The sequence below is a fragment of the Myxocyprinus asiaticus genome, chromosome 20 (assembly GCF_019703515.2).
Source record: "Myxocyprinus asiaticus isolate MX2 ecotype Aquarium Trade chromosome 20, UBuf_Myxa_2, whole genome shotgun sequence".
NCBI classification, from domain to species: domain Eukaryota; kingdom Metazoa; phylum Chordata; class Actinopteri; order Cypriniformes; family Catostomidae; genus Myxocyprinus; species Myxocyprinus asiaticus.
In genome coordinates this window covers 15,216,546-15,240,815 of record NC_059363.1, presented here as the reverse complement: position 1 = coordinate 15,240,815, position 24,270 = coordinate 15,216,546, and the positions used below count along the sequence as shown (strand labels likewise).

Genomic DNA, 24,270 nt, shown 5'->3' with positions numbered 1-24,270 from the left:
CAGTCATTTCAAACTGGCCTATAATGAAAAGTGACCCTTTTCACAGACTATGATGATGCGTTTCTGCTTATTTAGCAGCGTAAATCTAGGAAACTAATAACTCATTATTTTCTCTTTCCAACAGAACCAATGGTTCTGTCAATCCCAGGATACAAAAGTCTGCAAGTCTGCACACAAATATCCATCAGCATCCACCGAAACCTCAGCTCCGCCCCTCTAAAACACTTCCACCCCATCCTCCTTCCTCAGGCCCCTCCCGCTCACAAGGAAGTTGGACCGCCACACGTACCTTATCTCGTACCTCAGCTCCTAATGTCCCCCGAAGCATTAGCACCTCCCCTCGGAGTTACACCACCTCTCGCACTGATAGCCCCTCCCCCCAGCGCATCCGCCGACAACCTGCAGCCAATGAAACGCAAGGACAACCCCAGCAACCCAGACCTTCTTGCCCATCACAGTCCAAATCCAAACCTCAGGATCCCACCCAAAAAAAAAAGAACAAACTCCACTCATCAGCCACACCCCAAAAAGGGAAGAAAGATCCACTAGAATCAAAGACTAAAATGAGATAATTACAGCATGTGGAACAAGGAAATTATTCCTCCCAATGATCGTTCTATCCTCTCTTAAATCTCTAGTCCATCCATTATCCTAGGCATCACCATTTAGGATCTGCTAGCTCATAACAGTCCCTCTCCAAGTCATCTGTGTTGGACTCAGAACCTCTCATGAACCACAGCAAATTCAACCAAACAATATGGATGGAAATATTCTGTATTTAGCCTAGTGACTGCAGTGGCTACTTAAATACCTCTGATGAGGAGAACCTCTGACATTTACACGCATACATGCACAGGGAGTGTACAAAATTGTGTGCGTGGGGAAGTTGTCATTAATGAAGTGTGTTGGACTGATGAGCACACCTCATATGCCTTAAACCTGCAAAGGAAATAATTGCTGCCATCACAAAAAAGCTTCCACAGGCTATACCCTCCTCTACATGGTGCAAACACTACTGTCATGTCAGATATACTGAATAACTACCAATCACATCATATGTGTTAAACTTCATGTTCTGGCTTGAAAACACTTTCCGTCCATGTTCAGATCTGGTTTAAGTAAATGACTGCAGATACATACTGTTATTTTAATGAAATATGATTTACAACATATTTTTGACCAACATCATAATGTTAGAATCTGAAAAAATAAATCTTTATTCACACTTGCAGAAATGTAAGTCATTTTGAAAGTCCCTAATACACTTAAGATTCCACTTGTCATTTTTTGGGACAGCCTTTAAAATCAGTTTCCACATTCAATTTCTGTGTTTTTAGTAATCTAAATATACATATATATATATATATAATAGTCACATGCACCTACAACTTGGTGCTTCTATGCAGAATGGAGCAAAAAATCTGATATAGGCCTAAACAAATTTAACCTCTGCTCAGAACTAAGATGACTAACTCTGCTGCTACAATTTAATGTCAATCATTTAATCATCTTGGCCCTTCCCCCTGTATATGATTCTTTTCTCTGGGACAATCCATCACTTGTCTGCAAAATTAATTTGTTAACAAATCCCGGACCATCACTGCTCTAATGGCATGCGTTTGGATATGCTCATCTGTTTCTGTTGGTCTTTTGCAAAACTGTAGATAATATAAGCAGTACTTATAGTACTAAACAAGTTTATATTTTGTTTAAAAAACAACAAAGTTTACAAAAAAGATTAATGGACGAAAATAGAACTACATGTGACACTCTTAGGTTAGTTAAAAGGCGAAAATTAGGATGCGGAAACCAGCTTCACTCTTCAGGGTGATTTATTTCAGCTTTCACACAAAACTCAACGTAAAGTGCTTATTTATAAGGTTTCACACAAACATAAAGAACCGCTGCCATCCATAGCGTTTTCAGCTTTAAGTCTTCTCCCTGACTGCGGCTCTGCCTGCTCCTTTTATCTCCCTCCAGCTCTCACTGTTAACACAAAACAGCTGTCAGAAATAATTTTCCACAGGTGTCAGTCCTTACCATTCCCACTCTCCCGGCCTCGCTCTCCACAGACGTCGCTCGGCTATGCCCATATCTCCACATACCCCCCATCGCCCGACTCAGGCTGGGGAGCCATACGGCCTGTCATTCCAACCCCCACCACCCCACCTCCATTTCTAGAGAGGAAATCCGCCACAGCCATCTGCGCCCCCGGCCTGTGGACCACCTCAAACTTAAAAGGATGGAGAGCCAGATACCAATGGGTGATCCGTATGTTGGTATCCTTCATGCAGTGGGGCCACTGGAGTGGGCCGTGGTCCAAACAGAGGGTGAAAGCATGCCCCAGCAGATAGTACCGGAGGGTGAGGACCGCCCACTTGATGGCCAAACTCTCCTCCTCAATCGTGCTGTGCCTAGTCTCGCTCAATGAGAATTTGTGACTAATGTACAGCACAGGGCGCTCCTCCCCCTCCACCATCTTGGACAGTACTGCTTCCAACCCCCTGTCCGATGCATCCATCTGCAAGATAAAAGGGAGAGAGAAAGTGCAGCTTTCACCAGTGTGAACGCCTGCTGACACGGCTCCGTCCACTGGACCAGATCTGATGTCCCCTTTTTAGTAAGATCAGTCAGTGTGCTGCTGATGGTCGAATAGTTAGGCACATACCTACGATAATAACCAGCCAGCCCCAGGAACTATCTCACCTCCGGTTTTGGTCTTAGGTCTCGGGCAGGCTGCAATCGCTACGGTTTTATCAATTTGGGGCCACACCTGCCTTTGACCCAAGTGCAAGCCCAGATACCTTACTTCCACCCACCCAACTGCACATTTTGGGTTTGCCGTGAGTCCTGCTTGTCTCGACCTCAGGACAGCCCTCAGATGCTGCAGGTGCCACTGCGAATCATTATTGTAAATAATTATGTCATCCAGATAGGCAGCGACGAAAGCAGTGTGCGGTCTGAGGATTCGGTCCATGACCCACTGAAAGTAGCCAGGGCCCTGAACAAACTGAACGGAAGCGTCACAAATTGGTGTAATCTGAATTGTGTGGAAAATGCCGTCTTCTCACGGGACATGGGAGTTAAGTGGATCTGCCAATATCCCTTTGTTAAAACCAGTGTCGAATAAAAGCGAGCTGCGCCTAACCGATCGAGCAGTTCATCAATCCAAGGCATTGGGTATGCATCAAATTTAGACATTGCATTGACTTTACTATAATCCAGAACCGGACCAAACCGACGCTCTTTGGGACCAGCACCACCAGGCTGGCCCAGTCACTGTGGGATTCTTCTATTAACCCCATATCTAGCATGGCCTTTAATTCTTCCCGAACCACTTTTTTGTATGACCGCGAAGAGGCGAGAACACATCAGAGAATTCTCCTTACAACCTGACAACCTCCGTAACTTGTGACAGTGAGAGGTGGTCTCCGCAATTGACCGGGGTGACTTGATTGATGGCTTTTAAGTTCACCAGTCCGAGCTCCTCCCTCTCTGGAACCATCGTCGCCAAAGTCACGAGGACTGACTGGTGGTTTTTGGAGATTGAGGTGGTAAATCTGATGTGCATCACCTCTATCCGTGCATTTAACCTCATAATCGACTTCAACTCACTGTGTGACCTCAAAGGGTCCTTGCCACTTGGCGTGTAATTTAGAGCTCAACATGGGGAGTAATACAAGGACTATTGCGCTTTTGGGGTGGCCGCGGGATTCACCAGCTGACATTCACTGCATTCTGCACACCACCTGCGAACATCCCCGTGAACGCCCGGCCAATAGAAAATGGTCATCTGACGGATTAGTGTTTTTTCCTGCTCTAAGTGACCCGCCATCGGATTATAATAAACCATCTGGAATAACATTTCCCGATGGCTCTTCAGTATTAACAGTTGGGTTGTATCTTCTTTTGTCTGAGTGTCCTGCATCACTCGATACAACCGATTCTTAATAATATGGGTAAGATAGCACAATGACCAGCTGGAGGCGTTAACATCAATCACTTTCACATGGTCAAAGGCGTGCCTAAGGGTTTCGTCTCACATATGCTCCAGAGGAAATCCCCTGCAGGGAATCCACTAAGGGCGTGGCTTCCCCCTCCCTTGGGTCATCCTGACGTGGAGCCGGTGTAGACAACCCTGGCACTGCCTCCCCAGCCAGCGAAACGCTCACCACACACCGATACATTTTGTTACAGGACCCAACCGCACAAATTCTCTTCAACAAAGTTGTAAATTCCAGCCAATTCATACCCAAAATTAGTGGATGGGTGAGGCAGGGACTAGCCACAGCCTCGACACTATGCTTTTGTCCCCAAAATTAAATTATGACTGTCACTAAGGGGTCATTTTGAACATACACGTGCACAAACCTTACCTTCACCATTTGGCCTGTACCCAAAGCCTCGTATTGAACCAAGCTTTGGTGAATGGAGGTTTGATTACTACCTGAATCGACCATGGCTTGGTATGTACCCCCCTTAATACTCACAGGTATCTGGTAGGCTCCTGCTTGATTGGGGGCGGCCTGTGGCATGTCAGGGATCCGGACCAATGTCCCCACCTCCATCGCGGGGCATCGGTCCTGGAAGTGTCCTGGTTCCCTGCAGCTCCAGCAGACTGTCCCAGACTTCACGCCCACACCTGCGGCAGAGGTTTCACCAACCTGGGGAAAAGAGCGGAAGAGAGAGGAGAAACCGGTGGGTTAAAAGATCCCTGGGCCCAGGGAATCGGTTTAACTTTCCGGGAAGTGGGAACAGGACGAGGACAAGAGGAAGGGGAGGGGGGAGAAGGAGAGAGAGAGAGAGAGAGAGAGAGAGAGAGAGAGAGAGAGAGAGAAAAGAGGGCTTCTGAACTGCCACCAAGTGGTCCTCAGCCAGCTGGATGGCTACATCCAGCGACACCGGGTGGTGACATTGGACCCATTCCGCCATCCCCTTCAGTTGCTGGGTGATAAATTGCTCCAGCACCACTAGATCTACTACGGCCCCAGTGTCATGTTCGGCTGTCAGTAACCATCACCGGCAGGAGTCACAGAGATTTTGCACAAAGGCAAATGGGCGGCCGAGCTCACCAAGTGTCAGAGAACGGAACCGCTGGCGATGCTGTTCTGGGCTGTGACCGACCCGCTGCAGGATGGCTTGCCACAGCTTCTCATATTCCAGGAGGTCTGCCACTGGAAGCTGCTAGGCCGTGAGTTGGGACTTCCCAGTCAACAACGGCAAGAGGCGGACCGCCCCATGGTTGTTGGGCCATCACCAGGACTAAGGTGCTATCACAGAGTGTTTCTACCTGCCTGCTCTAGTCATTTGGTGTTTTCTCGTCCTGTGCTTGGATACATCTCTGAAGATTGTCAAAACTGTAGGAAGCAGAGACATATGCTAAGAAAAAAATTAATTAGTGCACACTAGCCAGTGTTATTTGTAAGTTCTACATATTGTACTGGTGTGCACATTAACTTAAAGGGAGTGCTTTTTCAACCATTCCCACTACAGAACCATTGCATGCTGTTCTTTGGATGAGATTACAGGAAAATATGTTCTGCAGTATGTTCCAGAATGTTCTATCTGTGGAGAATCTAGAAGACTCTTTCTGCTCTTAATACCAACAATATAAGGCAAAGACAGCTCTTTGGTCATCTCTCTTCAGTGCGTTCCTTTGTGCCCATTGAGACAGAGAGAATTTCCATGAATGTGTTTCATGAATCATGACTGACTAATAACAAAGAGAAACCTTTCTGAGTTATATAATAAAAAGGTATTACAAATATCATTGATGCCATTCAATAAACAGAAGTTCTATCACTATTTTGGTGTTTTTTGTTTTGTTTTTTTGTCTTTCTTTCTCAGTCTGGATTCTGTCAGAGGTTGCCAGATAACACTGACACCAACAATGGTTATTTAAATACATCTTAAGACATGCTGAAACCTTTCAGGAAAAAATTTCAAATGTGGGCCAATTTATCATCTAATTAGTTTTCAAAATTTTAAAATGGCAAAATGTTTTCACTGTTATTTATCCTCAAATATCTTGAAGCTGATTCGTTGATTATTGACCGAAAACCAGTTCTGATTTTGGAACAATCACAGAAAAGCTAGAATACTATGTGATTACAACAGCTTAGATTTTAGTGTTCTCTAGAATGTTTCAGTGATAAATGGTAAAATGGTTTAGATGTATCTGTTCTTTGGGATGTTACTTAATTTACTGTATGGCTGAGTTGATGGTTTACTGAAAACAAGCTATAAATGTTGAAAACTGATTTTGGGTCAACCGGGTCAAATTATGAGAACGTCCTGGTTACTTTCGTAACCTCCGTTCCCTGATGGAGGGAACGAGACGTTGTGTCGATGTAGTTACACTAGGGGTCACTCTTGCGAGCCCTAAACACCTCTGATCTTTTAAAAAAGGCCAATGGGAATTGGAGAGTGGAATTTGCATGCCACTCCCCCGGACATACAGGTATAAAAGGAGCTGGTATGCAACCACTCATTCAGGTTTTGTGCTGAGGAGCCGAGACAAGGTCCCGGCCATTTCAGCAGGTAGTTCAGTGTTGTGGCAAGAGGCACACAACGCCTCATTCCCTCCATCAGGGAACGTAGGTTACGAAAGTAACCAGGACGTCCCCTATCTGTCACTCACTCGACAATGTGTCGATGTAGTGACACTAGGGGTCCCTATACAAAACGCCACGACTACTGAACTGTGTTACGTGGACTAGCGGTGCGAGACAGGCAGACCTCTGTGTGCCTGGTAGCCAGCGCACCAGGCCATCACGTAACCTCCCCCAACGCTCTTATGAGCGTCGAACGGTCCTTCGGGAACAAGTTGACTGCCCAACAAATAGGGACAAGCAAGCCCAGCCGTGGCCTCTTTTCCTCTTTTTTCTCCCCAAAAAAAGTGGAATTTGTTAACCGACTGGAGGCCATAAATGTCTACGTTGAGGGGGTGTCACTCCCAAGGGGAAGACACTGTGGAGACCACACCCCGCCCAGAGAAGGGTGGGGGGTATTTTGAGTGGAAAAACATCCTATGGTCTTACCAAGTCTTGTCGGAAGTATGTCATGTGGAGAAGTCGCCTGGTAGGTCCTACCCGAGGGGGGAGGAGTTTCTACAAGCATGGTGACTGGGGGCAGAGGGGCCTCTGCCCAAGGAAGACGCAGTTTACCGACAGGGAAACAATTTAGCAGAAGATGTATCACATGGGGTCACCTATGGGGAACCAGCACATGTGGAGCACCTACCTCAGTACAGGGCTTAGTTAGCACATGTACTGGGCCGGCAGCGAGTTTCTCCGCAAACTCGTCTGCTACAGGGCTAAGGAGGAAAATCATCCAGGGATCACAACTTGTGAACACGACTGGGAGTCAAAGGCGCATGTCTTCACCTCATGGGAGGGGAAAGGCGCTATACGCAAGCAGTACACCCGGCCAGCTGTCCCGGAACTTACCTGTTCAGACCTGACAACACATGGGACGAAACCGGCTCAACCCGGAGATTATAGAACCTCGCAAAGGTGTTGGGTGTCGCCCAGCCCGCTGCTCTGCAGATGTCTGCCAAAGGGTGCCACTGGTCAGGGCCCAGGAGGCTGCTACACTCCTAGTAGAGTGGGCTCGTAACGCCACGGGGGGGCAGCACGTCCTGAGCGTGATATGCCATCACGATGGCGTCAATGACCCAATGGGCGATCCTCTGTTTGGAGACAGCGCTTCTTTCCGCTGTCCACCAAAGCAGACAAAGAGCTGCTCAGAGCTTCTAAAGCTCTGCGTGCGATCCAAATAGATGCGTAAAGCACGCACCGGACACAGCAACGCCAAAGCTGGGTCTGCCTCCTCCTGGGGCAGCGCTTGCAGGTTCACCACCTGATCCCTAAACAGGGTCGTGGGAACCTTGGGCACATAGCCCGGTCGGGGTCTCAGGATCACGTGAGAGTAGCCCGGACCGAACTCCAGGCAAGTTTCGCTGACAGAGAACGCCTGCAGGTCCCCTGCCCTCTTGATGGAAGTGAGCGCAGTCAGGAGGTCAATCTTCAAAGAGATTGCTTTAAGCTCAGCTGACTCCAGGGGCTCAAAGGGGGCTCCCCATAGACCCCGAAGGACTACAGAGAGGTCCCATGAGGGGATGAGACATGGTCTGGAGGGATTCAACCTCCTAGCGCCTCTCAGAAACCTGATGATCAGGTCGTGCTTCCCCAAGGACTTACCGTCCACTGTGTCGTGGTGTGCCGCTATAGTGGCTACATACACCTTCAAGGTGGAGGGGGACAGGTGTCGAATGAGTGACAGATAGGGAACTAGAACACTATGTGATCACAATATTCTGATCTTTGTGTCCCTTGAACTGGTTAAGGGATGACGGGGAAAATTATTTGTACTTAAGACTAAAAAACACTCCTCCACTGATAAAGTAATTTTAAAGTTCAAATTTTGGACATTATTTTATTCCAGCACTGACAGCTGTCAAGATGAGATTGGTACTTGGAGAAAAAAAAATTCAATTTTAAAATTTTAAAAATAATTTTCATTACCTTATTCAGGTCTTCTCCAGCACCTGAAGTTAAATATGAAATGCTGGGGTAGTAGAATCTCATTCTGTTATTGGCCAGATCCTGGTGCTGTAACTTTTGTAAATAATGTGGTTGAAAATACCTGTTAGTTGGCATTACAGTGATTCTACACATTAACTGCTCGTCAGCATACTCCAATCAGGAACACCTGCACACTGGAATCTTTAAACTAAAGCACAGGTGAGTGTCCATTCCTGGTCTCTGTTTTCTTTCATGGAAAATTTTACAACAGTGTTGAAAATGTATAATCGTGTTTTTAAAGAGCAAAGACAAGAAGACAGTCACAGATAAAACAGCTTTCTGTTTTGATCAGTGCAATTGCACAAGCTGCTATATCACACTTAAAGCTTTCAGTTCAATAATATCATTATAAAAAGTGTTCAATAGAACAGAAAACTCAACAATATTACTTTATTTTCTGAATTGACTGAATTAAAGTTCAGACTCTGATGTAGAATGCTGCATTCTTATGCACCTGAATAAAAGTAAAAAAAAAAAAAAAAAAAAAAACATTAAAAGAACTTAAATAGAGGAAAACATTTCCACATAATTAAATGACATTATTTAACAAAAGTATCATGTTTATATTGATTTAATTTAGTGGTTGAATTAACTTAAATACTTTTTGTTATATCTAACAAAAAATGTGACAAGTCATCATTTTAAAAGCATCTTGGGGACCTGGGTAGCTCAACGAGTATTGATGCTGACTACCACCCCTGGAGTTGCGAGTTCAAATCCAGGGTGTGCTGAGTGACTCCAGTCAGTTCTCCTAAGCAACCAAATTGGCCCGGTTACTAGGGAGGACAGAGTCACATGGGGTAACCTCCTCATGGTCACCATAATGTGGTTCTTGCTCTCAGTGGGGCACATGGTGAGTTGTGCATGGATGCTATGGAGAATAGCGTGAAGCCTCCACACGCCCTACGTCTCTGTGGGAACGTGCTCAACAAGCCACGTGATAAGATGCACAGACTGACGCAGATGCAACTGAGATTCGTCCTCCGCCACCCAGGTGAGGTGAGTCACTACGCCACCACGAGGACTTAGAGTGCATTGGGAATTGGGCATGCCAAATTGTAGAAAATAAAGGCATCTTAATTTGTACTGTGTTTAGCTAACTTTTCAATATTTTTATAGCAACGTAAGTTGTGGGCTTGTGGTCACTGCAATGGGAAAAGACTCTTGCAGATGAGTTATTAAACAAATGCTTTTTCCCAGTCATAGCATCCAACAGTGACACTCAACAATCACATATTTATGGAAAGAGATGCCTAACTCAAAGGGACAACAAAAATGCAACACCAATATTATTTAAGTTATTTCAATGCAAATGGATTAAATTAACTTCTATTTTACAAATGTAAGTTGATTTCATGCAATGAAATTAAGTTGTGCCATAAATGTTCAACAATTTGTTGTACATTAGCTCATTTTCAGTAACTAAATTTTACAAGGACCAAAGGAAAAAAAACAAAAAACATTTTGAACTGTTGATTTACTCATGATCTCAGCCAGTTATTACTTTATTCATATTGGAATGTCTCAGTGAAGACAGGAAAAATGTATTCAATAATATCATTGTAATCATCATAAATGTTCAATATAACACACTCAAAAATGATTTTTGCTGCTTGTTCAGTTTACCTCATTAAAACCCTTAAAATTCTAACAATTTAGTGTCATTGCATACAATCCACTTAAATTTGTTAAATGGAAGTTTGGAAGTTTGCATAATCCATTTGTGTTGGGTCAACATTAATATTTTTTTTTTGTTTTACATTAACTGAAACTGGCCAGGGGATTTCTAGTTTCCATCATGCTTTGCTTTGCACTGGTTGGGGAGAGCAGTGTAAATGTTATTGTTTTGTGTTTTAAAGGAAGTTGAATGAAGGAGGAGACTTAAAGGTGCAGTATGTAAGATTCAGAAACCCTTGTTATTAATGACACCTGTGGCCGTTAAGTGAACTGCAGCCAGCTACCTGTTGCTCGTGCTCATGCACACACTCCATAGGGACGCGACTGAGCGAGCATCGACCAAAACAATGACGTAACGTACAAAGAGGCTGAACGTGATTCACCACATCATGCTGACAGATGAGGTAGCATAATTAAAATTACACAGTTATGATTGTTTTACTATAAACTTTGAAACTGTATATTATATTTGACTCTCCAGTTCTGGAATAGGGCTAAAACAATGTGTGGATTTAGGCAGTGCTCGAATTGAGGAGGGGGGAATCCGGGACCCTCCATAAGGCATTAGGGACCCCCCATAAGAAGTAAAAAATAGACTTAGGGGGGGTCCCCAAGATTCTTTTATTTTAGTAAAAATAATAATGACAAATCTGATTAAATTCATGCAGTGGATACGGTAAATTTCGTGAATTAATTATTTACAATAATTGATATTAAGTTTGTTTATAGGCTAGTTGTCATGTCTCTTTAAAATGTAAAACGCCCCGCCCCACATCTAAAGACCGCTAAGCGCATGACATCGTTGACATGACGGCTTGCTTGACGCCGCTCCGGTGAAGCTAACTTTAGCTAAAATATGGAGAATAATAAACCTCCACTCGCATTCGTGAAGAGAATGCTTCTTACTGACTTTTTTTGAGGGGTAATTTTCTCTCTATATATATCTTTCTACTATATCTATCCACTCCATGTCGGGGCTTTTGTATTCCTTGCATAAACTGGAAACATTTAGGCTTACTCATTTTTCATTATTAATAGGCCTGGTTCTATGGGGGTGCTAGAGATCGCGATGAAGATGAGTGACAGCTTTTTAGTGATTATAAAGGGAGCGCTCATTGTGCTCTTTCTATGCTATATATAATCCATTCAGAATTTGTATAAAACTTGTTTTTCATGCCACGTACACGCTGCAAAGTTTCGGGAATTACATCCGCATATAAATGCGGGATTCACTCAATGCAATGATTGACATATTGATAACCATAGCATTGTTTGCTCCTGAATAAAGCAGCCTTTTTGACTGAAATGTTTGAATAGTCTGCTAACTGACTCAGTCATAACAGTCCCTTGCCGCCACCTACTGACGAAACAATGTAACTGCACTGAAATCGTTGAAAAATCCCCACCAACACTAACACACAGCCTGTCTTGTCACAATTTATATTTTTAATATCTAATAAACTAGTTTCATGCATTTAAACAAGTCTTTTGGAACAAACATTATTATCACAAAGTGTCACATCAATCATCCAATTGTTTTTAGGGTAGTAAATACTTCATTGGTAAATAATGCAACAATTATTCTGTTGAATGTACACTACTGTTCAAAAGTCCATAATAATAATACAATAGTAAAATGTAATTTATTACTGTGATCAAAGCTGAATTTTCAGCATCATTACTCCAGTCTTCAGTGTCACATGATCCTTCAGAAATCATTCTGATATGCTGATTTGATGCTCAAGAAACATTTGTTTATTATCAATGTTGAAAACAGTTGTGTACAATGTGTTTTTCAGGATTCTTTGATGAATAGAAAGTTCAAAAGAACAACATTTATCTGAAATAGAAATCTTTTGTAACACTATACACTACCGTTCAAAAGTTTGGGGTTAGTAAGAATTTATTTATTTATTTACTGGGGAAAGGAATTAAAGAAATTAATACTTCTATTCAGCAAGGATGTATTAAATTGACAGTAAAGCCATTTATAATGTTTGCCCAGTTGTCCTGCACTCTTTGAATAAAGCTTCCGCACCTGGGTTCATACTTAATCTCCTCTCTATAGTATCATTAAAGCCTGATAGTATTTAGCCATCCTTTTGCTACTGTTTAAGTTATAAAAAAAAAGGAGGTCCTTAAACAGGTCCTTTTGAAGTTACTGACTGCTCCTTTATCACTGCTTTCTGAAACATTATGAAATAATTATTCCTGTGCCACTGCTGAATCTGACAGTGACACCATCCAGTAAATCTGGAAGCCATCGGATTATTTTCTACTGTTTTTGAGACATTTCAATATATTTTGAAGTCACATGCTTTTATGGGTCTTCAGTCCTCTGGTATATTTGCCATAGTTGCCCTTTTGGGTCTGCTGCTTTGTCACCCTCTAAATCCAGTATTACTTGGAGTAAGCCATTTAAAAGAAGAATAGTAGCTTCTCTCTCTTTGTTATATAACATTGGACTGAAAATTTATTTATTTATTTATTTATTTTAAATTCTTTATCAACACAAAAGCCTGTTCTTTTATGTAAGCCTGTCTTTAATAAATAGTATATAGTTATGCATATTATGGTAAGATAAATATATTGTATATTTTGTATAAATTGTATATTGTGAGATATACATATTGCACACCACCACCACCAAAAAAAAAAAAAAAAAATCTTATGGTGGGGACCCCCATAAGACTTGATTCAGTTCGAGCACTGGATATAGGTCTGACTACACGAGACTGTAGTTATAATTATAATTTTATAATTTTCTTTATTTATCACATTATACATTTGCACATATACAGTGAAATTCTTATTTTTTCACATATCCCAGCTAGGCTGGGGTCAGAGTGCAGGGTCAGCCATGATACGGCGCCCCTGGAGCAGATAGGGTCAAGGGCCTTGCTCAAGGGCCCAACAGTGGCATTTTGGCAGTGCTGGGGCTTGAACCCCCGACCTTCTGATCAGTAACCCAGAGCCTTAACCGCTGAGTTATCACTTTTCTTTGCATGATACATTGACATTTATATGATAGCCTATGTCGGCGTTAGCTAGCTAGCCAGCTTTATTAATAGCTGTTAGCTAAATTTGGTGGATGATGACAGTAGCTGTTTATAAAATAGACTGTACATTATAAATATGTTGACACAATTCAGAATTGATGTGATTCCATCACAGCTGTCATTTTGATATATCAATGTGCTATTGTTTTATAATAACAGAATTTAAGTTATAAATTCTATACTGCGAACTGCCAGACACATCATCGGAGGTGAGCTTCCCTCCCTCCAGGAAATATATACAAGGTGGTGTGTGAAAAAAGCTCGGAGGATCATCAGAGACTCCAGCCACCCGAGCCATGGGCTGCTCTCACTGCTACCATCAGGCAGGCGGTATCGCAGCATCAGGACCCGCACCAGTGACTCCATGATAGCTTCTTCCCCCAAGCAATCAGACTTCTGAACTCTTGATCTCCCATGATCAAAATACATCAGCACTGCACTTTATTACCCTTACTCTTATATCTCACACCGGACTGTCATAAATTATATTATTATTATTATATTATGTTCTCTCTTAACAACTGACTATCAACCGACAGCCTGAATGTCAATACAGTACAATACTGTACATTATATATATATATATATACTTTTTTTAATATATTTTTATTTTTAATTTTTATTGAATAATGTGTATCTATATAGTAAAAAAAAAAAAAAACAGCGTATTGTATACTGTGCAGTGTATGTTATTATTTGTATATTGTTGAGTGTAATTATGTGTATAACAGATGTTTAAATTGTGTTGTGTTAATTTGATGTTATTGTAAATTGGTATATGTCTCATCACTGTCACGACTGCTATGTTGATCGGAACTGCACCCAAGAATTTCACACACCATTGCACTTGTGTATATGGCTGTGTGAAAATAAAGTGATTTGATTTGATTGATTTGAATGTATATATTTTCTGTATAACGAAGTTACGTTACACTAATGAATGGGTCTTTTGCATTATCTTGAACATTGTCTAGCATTTATTTAATGTGTTATTGTAGTTTACCTTGCTGAATAATTACAGATTAACATTATGTCAGTTACTGTGAATCGGCATACCTGACTTTTAGTATAAAGATCGCTGAAATTATCTGAAAGTTATGAAGCAAGGTAGCTTACAATTCGTCAGCGTTAGCAGGCAAGATCAAGTTAGCTAAAATTACACAAATCAATCCTTATGGGACTATATTTCACATGCTTTGCAGTTATGTAAGCTTACCTGTCCAATAAGAACACCACCAATTCAGGGTCGGTTTTGATCCCCAAAACCGAACGAAGGTCCCTCCAAGACTGACTGCGCTCACTTCCATCAAGAGGGTAGGAGACCTGCAAGCGTTCTCTGTCAGCGAAACGTGCCTGGAGTTCAGTCCGGGCTACTCTCACATGATCCTGAGATCCCGACCGGGCTATGTGCCCAAGGTTCCCATAACCCCTTTTAGGGACCAGGTGGTGAACCTGCAAGCGCTGCCTCAGGAGGAGGCAGACCCAGCCCTGACGTTGCTGTGTCCGGTGCATGCTTTACGCATCTATTTGGATCATACACAGAGCTTTAGAGTCTCTGAGCAGCTCTTTGTCTGCTTTGGTGCACAGCGGAAAGGAAGCACTGTCTCCAAGCAGAGGATCGCCCACTGGCACATTGACGCCATAACAATGGCATATCACGCCCAGGACGTGCCGCCCCCGGCAGGGCTACGAGCCCATTCTACCAGGAGTGTAGCGGCCTCCTGGGCCTTGACCAGTGGCGCCTCTCTAACAGACATTTGCAGAGCAGTGGGCTGAGCAACACCCAACACCTTTGCGAGGGTCTACAGCGGCCGGGTGTATCGCTTGTGCATAGCGCCTTTCACCTCCCCTGAGCTGAAGACGTGCACTGTTGACTTCCAGTAGGGTTCACAAACTATGTTCCCTGGATGATTTCCTCCGCACCTTGTGGCAGACGTGTTCGCGGAGAAACTCGTTGCTGGCTCAGTGCATGTACTAACTAAGCCCTGTACTGGGGTAGGTGCTCCGCATGTGTTGGTTCCCCATAGGTAACCCCATGCGACGTATATCTTCTGCTAATTCGTTTCCCTGTTGGTAAACTGTGTCTTCTTTGGGCAGAGGCCCCTCTGCCCCAGTCACCATGCCTGTAGAAACTCCAAAAAACAAAGCTCGGCAAGACCATGTGACATATTTCCACTCAAAATACGCCCCCCCCCCCCTCCCCCCGGGCGGGGTGTGGTCTCTGCGGTGTCTTCCTTCTGAAGTAGACCTGGTGGCCTCAGTCGGTTAATTCATTTTTTTGGGGGGGGGAGAGGGAAAAAAAGAGGATAAGAGGCTTTTGGGCAGTCGACTTGTCCCCAAAGGGCCGTTCGACACTCATAATAGCATTGGGGGAGGTTACGTGTCGGCCTGGTGTGCTGGCTACGAGGCACACAGTGGTCTGCCCGTCAGACACCGCCAGTTCACATAACACAGTTCAGCCAGTTGTGGCATTTCGTATAAGGACCCCTAGTGTCACTAGATCGACACAGCATCGAGTGAGTGACAGATAAGGAATGTCCTGGTTACTTGCGTAACCTCCGTTCCCTGATGGAGGGAACGAGACGTTGTGTCCCTCCTGCCACAACGCTGAACTACCCGCTGAAATGGCCGGGACCTTGTCTCGGCTCCTCAGCACAAAACCTGAACGAGTGGTTGCATACCAGCTCCTTTTATACCTGTATGTCTGGGGGAGTTGTATGCAAATACCACTTGCCAATTTTCATTGGCCTTTTATCAAAGACCAGAGGTGTTTCGGGCTCCCAAGAGTGACCCCTAGTGTCACTACATCGACACAACGTCTCGTTCCCTCCATCAAGGAACAGAGGTTACGCAAGTAACCATGACGTTTTCCCTTGTGTATTTAAGCCCTTGTTTTCTCCTGTTTTTTTTTTTTTGTCAGTCTTCATCTGTATTATGCTGTGCTTTGTTCCCTGTGTTTTGTTTCATTATGTTCTGAGTTACCTGGTTTACTTTTGTTTTATTAAAAAAGGCTGCATTTAGATCCTCATTCCTCTCCTGTCTCATCACAGAAAGACTGACCGAGAAATGGATCTAGCAGCCGTCAGGATTCTACTCCTTCAACAAGTTGACCATCCAGTTGAGGATCACGCCCGTGAGTTTTTAGAGCTGGCAAATGTAGTGCACTATCCAGACTGCTCTCTGATGTTTTTCTTCTGGGCCAGTCTGAATAGTGCACTGAGGGAACTCATGCCTCCGGCTGATCCTCACTGGACGCTCGGCGATTATTTGGAGAAGGCTCTGGAACTTAGCGATTCCCTTTATACAGTGGATTATGGCGGGAACCCCGGGCCAAAACCTGTGTCCACGGCCCCTGTCTCGAAGCCTTCCACAGCCCCTGTCTCCAAGTTGTATGATCTGACACTGATGTCGGTGCATAGGTTCATGAAGACCCTACCTCAAAAATTGTCCACGGTCAATGAGCCAGTGCCCACACCTGCCACGGCCAATGAGTTGCCAGCCTCGTCCGTCCCAGAGCCAGCGTTGCCAGCCTTGTCCATCCCAGAACCAGCGTTGCCAACTTCGGCCATCCAGAGGAGGAGGAAGAGAAGAAAAGTTTCTGTTCCCAAGTCTCTTCCCATGTACATGACCACGGAGGTCCTTTCCGAGTCTCCTCCCATGCCCACGACCACAGAGGTCGTTTCCGAGTCTCTGCCCATGCCCACGACCATGAAGGTCGTTCCCGAGTCTCTTCCCATGTTCGGGACCATGGAGGTAATTTCCCATTCTTCCAGGACTCTTTGTCTCGAGCCTCCCACGGAACTCCACATAAAGCCTCTGAAAGCAACATTTTTCAGCTTTTGCATGAATACATTTATTCCCAATGTGAAAATGCACAGTAAATATATAGGAATGAATTTACTAATGTTAATGAATAGAATCATATTGTACAGTGAAAACAATAAAATTTAACAAAATGTATTTTAAAAAGAAGCTAAATGACCCACAGATTTGTTACTGTGAAAACTGCTCCACAGCACTCATCCGAGTACTTCATGTTTATCAGCGCGCCAAAGCACGAAAAATGTACAAAATATTTAGAGCAGCATATAAAACGAAACTAGAGACGCTACTCTTTACAACCAAACATGTTTCAGTGAAAAAATGTGAAGAGGTTTCTTAACAGAGGCACTTTTGTTTGTGCTGTGCCCAAAGAAGCAGTTCACGGTAATCAACGCCATGGTGTATCCCTTAAATGACTCCTTAATAGTGTCCTGAACAGTATGCAGTTGGATTAAATGAATTAAAATTATGTGTTGCATATAGCGAACCCAAAATAGCGTGTCCTCGCATGAGGCCGCGGGGTCGCACAAGGATATAAATACTGTATATACACTGATCAGCCACAACATTAAAACCACCTGCCTAATATCGTGTAGGTCCCCCTTGTGCCACCAAAACAGCTCTGACCTGTCGAGGTGTGGACTCCACAAGACCTCTGAAGGTGTCTGGTGGTATATGGCACCAAGACATTAGCAGCAGATCCTTTAAGTCTTGTAAGGTGCAAGGTGGGCCTCCATGGATCAGACTTGTTGGTCCAGCACATCCCATAGATGCTCAATTGGATTGAGATTGGAAAATTTGTAAACACCTTGAACTCTTTGTCATGTTCCTCAAACCATTCCTGAGCAATTTTTGCAGTGTGGCAGGGTGCATTATCCTGCTGAAAGAGGCCACTGTTATCAGGGAATACCGTTACCATGAAGGGGTGTACGTGGTCTGCAACAGTCTTTAAGTAGATGGTACATGTCAAAGTAACATCCACATGAATGCCAGGACGCAAGGTTTCCCAGCAGAACATTGCCCAAAGATCACACTGCCTCCGCCAGCCTGCTTCTTCCCCTGGTGCATCCTGCTGCCATCTCTTCCACAGGTAAACGACACAAACACACCCGGCCATCCACATGATCTAAAAGAAAACATGATTCATCAGTCCAGGCCACCTTCTTCCATTGCTCCTTGGTCCGGTTCTGATGCTCACGTGCCCACTGTAGGCACTTTTTGCAGTGGACAGGGGAAAGCATAGGCACTCTGACCGGTCTGCGGCTACACAGCCCCATTCACAGCAAGCTGCGATGCACTGTGTGTTTTGACACCTTTCTGTCATGGCCAGCATTAAGTTTTTCAGCAATTTGTGCTACAGTGGCTCTTCTGTGGGATCAGACCAGACGGGCTAGCCTTCGCTCCCCACGCGCATCAGTGAGCCTTGGGCGCCCATGACCCTGTCTCCGGTTCACTGGTTGTCCTTCCTTGGACCACTTTTGGTAGGTACTAACCACTGCATACCGGGAACACCCCCACAAGACCTGCCGTTTTGGAAATGCTCTGACACAGTCGTCTAGCCATTACAATCTGGACCTTGTCAAAATTGCTCAGATCCTTATGCTTGCCCATTTTTCTTGCTACCAACACATGATATTCAAGAACTGACTGTTCACTTGCTGCCTAATATATCCCACCCCTTGACAGGTGCAATTGTAACGAGATAAATTTTTTTATTCACTTCACCTATCAGTGGTTTTAATGTTGTGGCTGATCAGGATATATATATATCGATTGGTCAACCGATTGATTGATCGATCGATCAGTTGATTGATTGATTGAAGTTTCAGAGTATTCTCGCAGAGATAGATGGGTTTGGGCCATATAAGGTTACGTTTAGACGACAATGATTTACTAAAAACGGAAAAGTTTTTCCTTTGCGTTTTTGAAACGTTTTGTGTACAGACGACAACGTTATCAAAACGATCCCCGTTCACACGGATCCACAAAAACGACTAAAAACACTGTATTATGCATGCCAGGCCAGTAGTTGGCAATGACACTTTGTAAAGAAACACTGCGCGCCTGTGCACATAAGCATTCTTCCACAGAGCGGTGAATACAAACAATGAAGATGGCAAAAGCATTGAGCAATTTTGTCTGGACAGACGATGATGTTGCTTTATTACTACAAGTCTTGAGCAGCACAAACACAGTCCTGTAGTCCGTCATTGTAGTTTTGAATGTCTCACGCGTTGTTTTGAAGTACTCGCGCGCATGCCTATAGACTGAACACGTAATACGCGTGCGCATGACGTCATCGTTTTCACAAATTTGCGTTTTTGTATGTTTACATGGAGACGATAATGGCATCGTTTTCAAAAACTTGCACTTTGAAATCCGTTTTCAAAAGTTTGAGTTTTCAGGCCCCAAAACGCCATTATCATGTAAACGAACAGCCAAAGCACATAAAAAGTTTTCTGTTTTTAGTTGAAAATGTTGTCGTGTAAACGGCCCCTAAGACTGCACTGGTCATGCTGCTTGTCATACCTTGGATCACTATCCCTTGTCACTTCCTGTTAAACAACTTTATCGCTGCCATCCCATCTCATCGTTTTGACATCAGCCATATGGAAGCAGAGGGAAACCTTGGAAATCTGAGTAGAGAGCAGAGACTGACCGTCAGTAATCCAGCACAGGAAGACAGGACTCCTACTTCTTGTCATGTGTTCTCCCATCCTCAGTTCCACCTGCAGTCAGACTTCTTCAGCCCCCTAGAAGTTGCTGTTGTTCAGTGTCAGAATGGATGAGAGTAACAGCACATTCATCAGCACTCTGGCCAAACACAGATAAAGTCTCATAACCACCAAAGCCATTTATAGTCCCTTCATACCCCTCTCACCACTCAGATTTTCTCTCTATCAGTTTGATTTAGTTTTTGAGAAAAGGGGACTGTCCAAAGCATCTGCCACCATATTTTTCATGGGTGTCATGGCTGGCTGTGTTTTTTGGATTGCTCTGTGACAAGTTAGACAGACACCAATCGCCTACTTTAAGAAACCTTAAAGGAATAGTGTCTTTCTAAAAACTTAAATTCTGTCATTATTTACTCAAACTCATTTCACTCCAGAGTTGTATGCTTTTATTCATTTTGTTATTTTTATTTTAGGCATTAAAATTTTCAAAATGATTTACACAGCTCTGTACAATGACAGTTAATAGTGATCACATGTGTCAAGTTCCAAAAAGCACCATAAATGTGTCATAAAAATTGTCTCATTAACACAATGGCTGAGGTCAAGTCTGAAAAAAAAAAAAAAGCTCATATGGGGCTCCCCGATGAAAGACATACCAAGAGTCTGGAACAACCAAAACCATCTTGTACAAGAAAAGTCCTTCCATTACTACTAGGTAAACCTTGCAAACACACCCTCATGTTTGCTGCCTTCTGGTTCCTAACCGGATTTGTACTGACTGGTATCAGCAACATATCAATTGTTCTCAGTAACCCCTTTTTCTCCAAGCTTTTGCTCTACACATCATCTCACCTCAAAACCACACAGATGCTAAGCCTACACTTTAAAGAGTCCTCTGTTAACAAGGATGTTCATCTCGGGCCAGTTTTCTCAAAAATAATTCTCCATGATTGCTTCATTTCACTTGTTTTAGTCTGGAAAAAGGGAAGAAATGTAGTATGCCATTGTCAGTGTTTACAGAATATTTTTGCAATGTTTGATTAAAGTGCATATTTGTTCTGCAGGTATTGAGTGGATGGATTCTGAACACCACACATTTATTGGAGTGTTTGGCAGTATTCCCTGGGCTGTAGGCAACATGCTGCTGGCAGGCTTTGCCGCTCTGGTCACTGATTGGAGGATGCTTATGGTCACTTCTCCTCTTCTTCTTGCTGCTGCCACCTGGTGTTAAGGGAACAGCATGCATGTTTTTTTTTGTTTTGTTTTGTTTTTTTTTTGTTGTTGTTGTTTTACATTTTTCTCTGATGTAACTATTAATATAATCAGTTTCCAATTATCAATTTAATTGGTTGATTATTGACTGATGTGCTGAATGTACTGTGTGGATAGAATGATTGGTTGATATCTTCATAGGCGGATCCCTGAATCAGCACGATGGCTCACACGGAAAGCCAGGGACGGCATATAAGTGTTTGCAAAAATTTGATACGAGACTTCACATCCAGAGTCAAGTCAGAGGTATCCAGGGTCCTACTTGTCATTTTTATTTTTTCTATTTTTTGGCATTCGGTTAGTATTTAGGAACACCGTAATTTTAAACAATGTGGTAAAAACATATTATCTGTTTGTCTCTGTCTCAGACTCTCTCCACTATAGTGACTGTGGATAACCAGGGTCACAGTTACACTTAGATCTGTTTAAAACCCCTCAACTAAGGAGACTTGCGCTTTTCACAGGCATAGTGTGGTAGGACTGTATGTGTCTGTCTGAGAACATTATTTTGTACTTTTGTAAAGTGCTTCTTTCAGTGAGTATGTGGAAGGAAAAAGCATAATAAATAGGCAGCCATCAATTTAAGCCCATATTCTCCCTCCCCTTTTTCAGGTATAGAGTTGAATCTACATATTATGGCATCAGCTTAGTCATCACTGGCTTTGGGCTCGATCTTTACCTGACACACTTCATTTATGCCTCCATAGAGGTGCCCGCAAAAATCCTCACCTACTTCTGTCTCAACAAGGTTGGCCATAGACTCTGTCAAACAGAGACGCTGGTACTCACAGGATTCTGCATCCTCATCAACATCATCACACCTACTATTCCAAACGATGCTGGAACCAAACATTCTGTATGGTAATCTGTGATGATTTTCTCTCCTATGCTTCTCTGACCTGTTTTGTGTCAATGTGTTTGTGGGTTTAGAATACTGGACGTTCCGAACTGTGATCGCAGTATTGGGAAAGGGCTTTCAGAGGCTTAATTTACAACCGTGTTCCTATACACCACAGAGCTCTATCCTACGGTCTTGAGGTTAGTTTCTACCATCTTACCTTGTTTAATAGCACCATTAGGTTCAAATCACTTGATTTTGAAAATGCCTCGTATTTTGTCCTTCTCGTCTATAGGCAGAATGGGCTTGGAAACACCAATTTCATGGCACGACTGGGAGCATCCATTTCTCCTCTTATCATGATTTTAGAAGATATATGGACACTCCTCCCACAGGTGGTCTTCTGTGCATTTGCCATCACCTCTGGACTCACTGCTTGGCTTCTCCCTGAAACCAACAGCATAAGATTGCCAGAAACCATCGAAGATATTGAAGAGATGAGGTATAAGAAAAATGTACAGAAAATTATCTTTTTTGCTTTTGTGTTTTAGCAGTAGCAGCTTTAAATGCCATCATCTCTGTTTTATCATTTATTTATTCTTTACAAAAAGGGATCTGTCTACATCACATCGGAGATCACAGTGGAGTCCCTCTAAAGATCGGAAGATCTCTGCAGACACAACTCAATGAGACAAACACACACACATCACTTTAGTAACGCTAAATTTTAACGCTACTTGCCTTATGTAAATAAACAATACACTCTTGGGTTTTTAGTGTGTTGCATGTATATTACAAATAAATATATATTATAAAGAAATATTTCCTGGTAAATCATTTGTTCACATAACAGATAGATAGAGTCTACATACTGATACAGTTATAAGTGCATTCTGGGTCATCTTAGAAATCCATCAATTTGAACCTGAACTCAATTCTATCAGGTTTTAAAGAAAAAGGGTCAGATTATTTACCTCTTTACCTGTATGTTTACCTGTGTCTGTTTTCTTGACTTTAGATATCAAGATACCTAGATGAGTCAGTCCTTTTTTCCCCTGCAGATTTTGTAATATAATTATATCTAACTTTGTCCGTGTATTTAGGTAGTCTCTTTCCAAGACACAGCACCATGGACAGCACCCACTCCCCACGGTATTAGTATCTCTGCACAGCATGACAGCACCATGGACAGCTCCACATTCACCTTACCTTGACCTCTGTTAATGAGCTGTGCAAATAATTGGTAGCTGTCAACAAAAGGCAATGTCACATATAATCTTTTAAATAAACAATTTCATTAATTTCCAGCAATATTTATAAACATCTCTGTAAAGTACAATGTTCTGTTACCTTTTCCCATGTTTTTTTTATTTTATTATTATTTATTAATTTTTTTTGGCTGAATATCTCTTCCAGTTAATCTCCATAAAATTGCTATATTAATCTAAAATTATAGAAATTGGCCAGCAGTGTCTGTAAAGATTACAAATCTATTATTAAACAACTTATGTATTATATCTTATAAATACATCTTATATTCTTCCAGAGATTTTGGAAAGACATCATCATTAGAAAACAACACCGCACTGGAGTGAGGAAAAAACTGCCACGTCTCACTGACAAATTTTTTTTTAATCAACATGCTCTCTATCTAAACTTTATAACAAGTGATCCATTAACTATCACCATTGTGACCTTGAGCAAGGCCTGTCCCTGAATGAAACACTGTGATTTTTTACTGGCTACACCAATTAATGTCTTTTGTATGACCTAAATATATTTATACATTTAATTATACATTTTATGAGGTTGATATTTATGAAATGTGCTTAATTAAGCTGTATTTATTTAGTTATTTCAATGCAGTTATAGACAAGGTTAAAGTGGAGATTTGCATGTAAAGCTTTCTGCTGGAGAGAATGGATGTATTATTATGTTGATAAATCTTCAGTCCTTCTAATAATCATACTACATGACAAATACTCTAGATGGCAGCAGTGCCAGACCACAGAGAAAGAATGTTGAACTGTAACACAGGATTCAGACAGGTGTCATATAGTTTGACATTTTGAACTCTGTAACAACACCACATGCTGATGATCACTAATCTTTAGCCCAGACCGGTTAAGATTGCAGTGATCCTCTCATCAATGAGGTCAAATTCTGATTTTACCATTGGTGTCACATCACAACCAGGAACTCTTCTTCCTTATAATATAAAATGTTGTTTGTGTCATTTACTATAAAAAGAAACTACAAAATTAGCAAAAATGAGCAAATTATGCTAATTTAAGGTTTTAACACATATTTTATAGATCTACCTTTGTCCCCCATCAGACTAT

At 42.6% G+C, this 24,270-nt stretch overlaps 1 protein-coding gene and 1 pseudogene across 3 annotated transcripts in view; both read left to right on the top strand.

Moving 5' to 3' along the window:
- ttbk1b (tau tubulin kinase 1b) overlaps positions 1-5,793 on the top strand; it is a 40,580-nt gene extending 34,787 nt beyond the window's left edge. For all 3 annotated transcript variants that reach the window (XM_051647123.1, XM_051647125.1, XM_051647124.1), the window contains one exon: positions 125-5,793. In XM_051647123.1, the coding sequence (XP_051503083.1) occupies positions 125-572 (448 nt within the window). In that variant the 3' untranslated portion in view covers positions 573-5,793. The remainder of the gene's footprint in view (positions 1-124) is intronic.
- LOC127410810 (solute carrier family 22 member 7-like) lies at positions 4,534-23,142 on the top strand (annotated as a pseudogene).
- Positions 23,143-24,270: the final 1,128 nt, after the last annotated feature.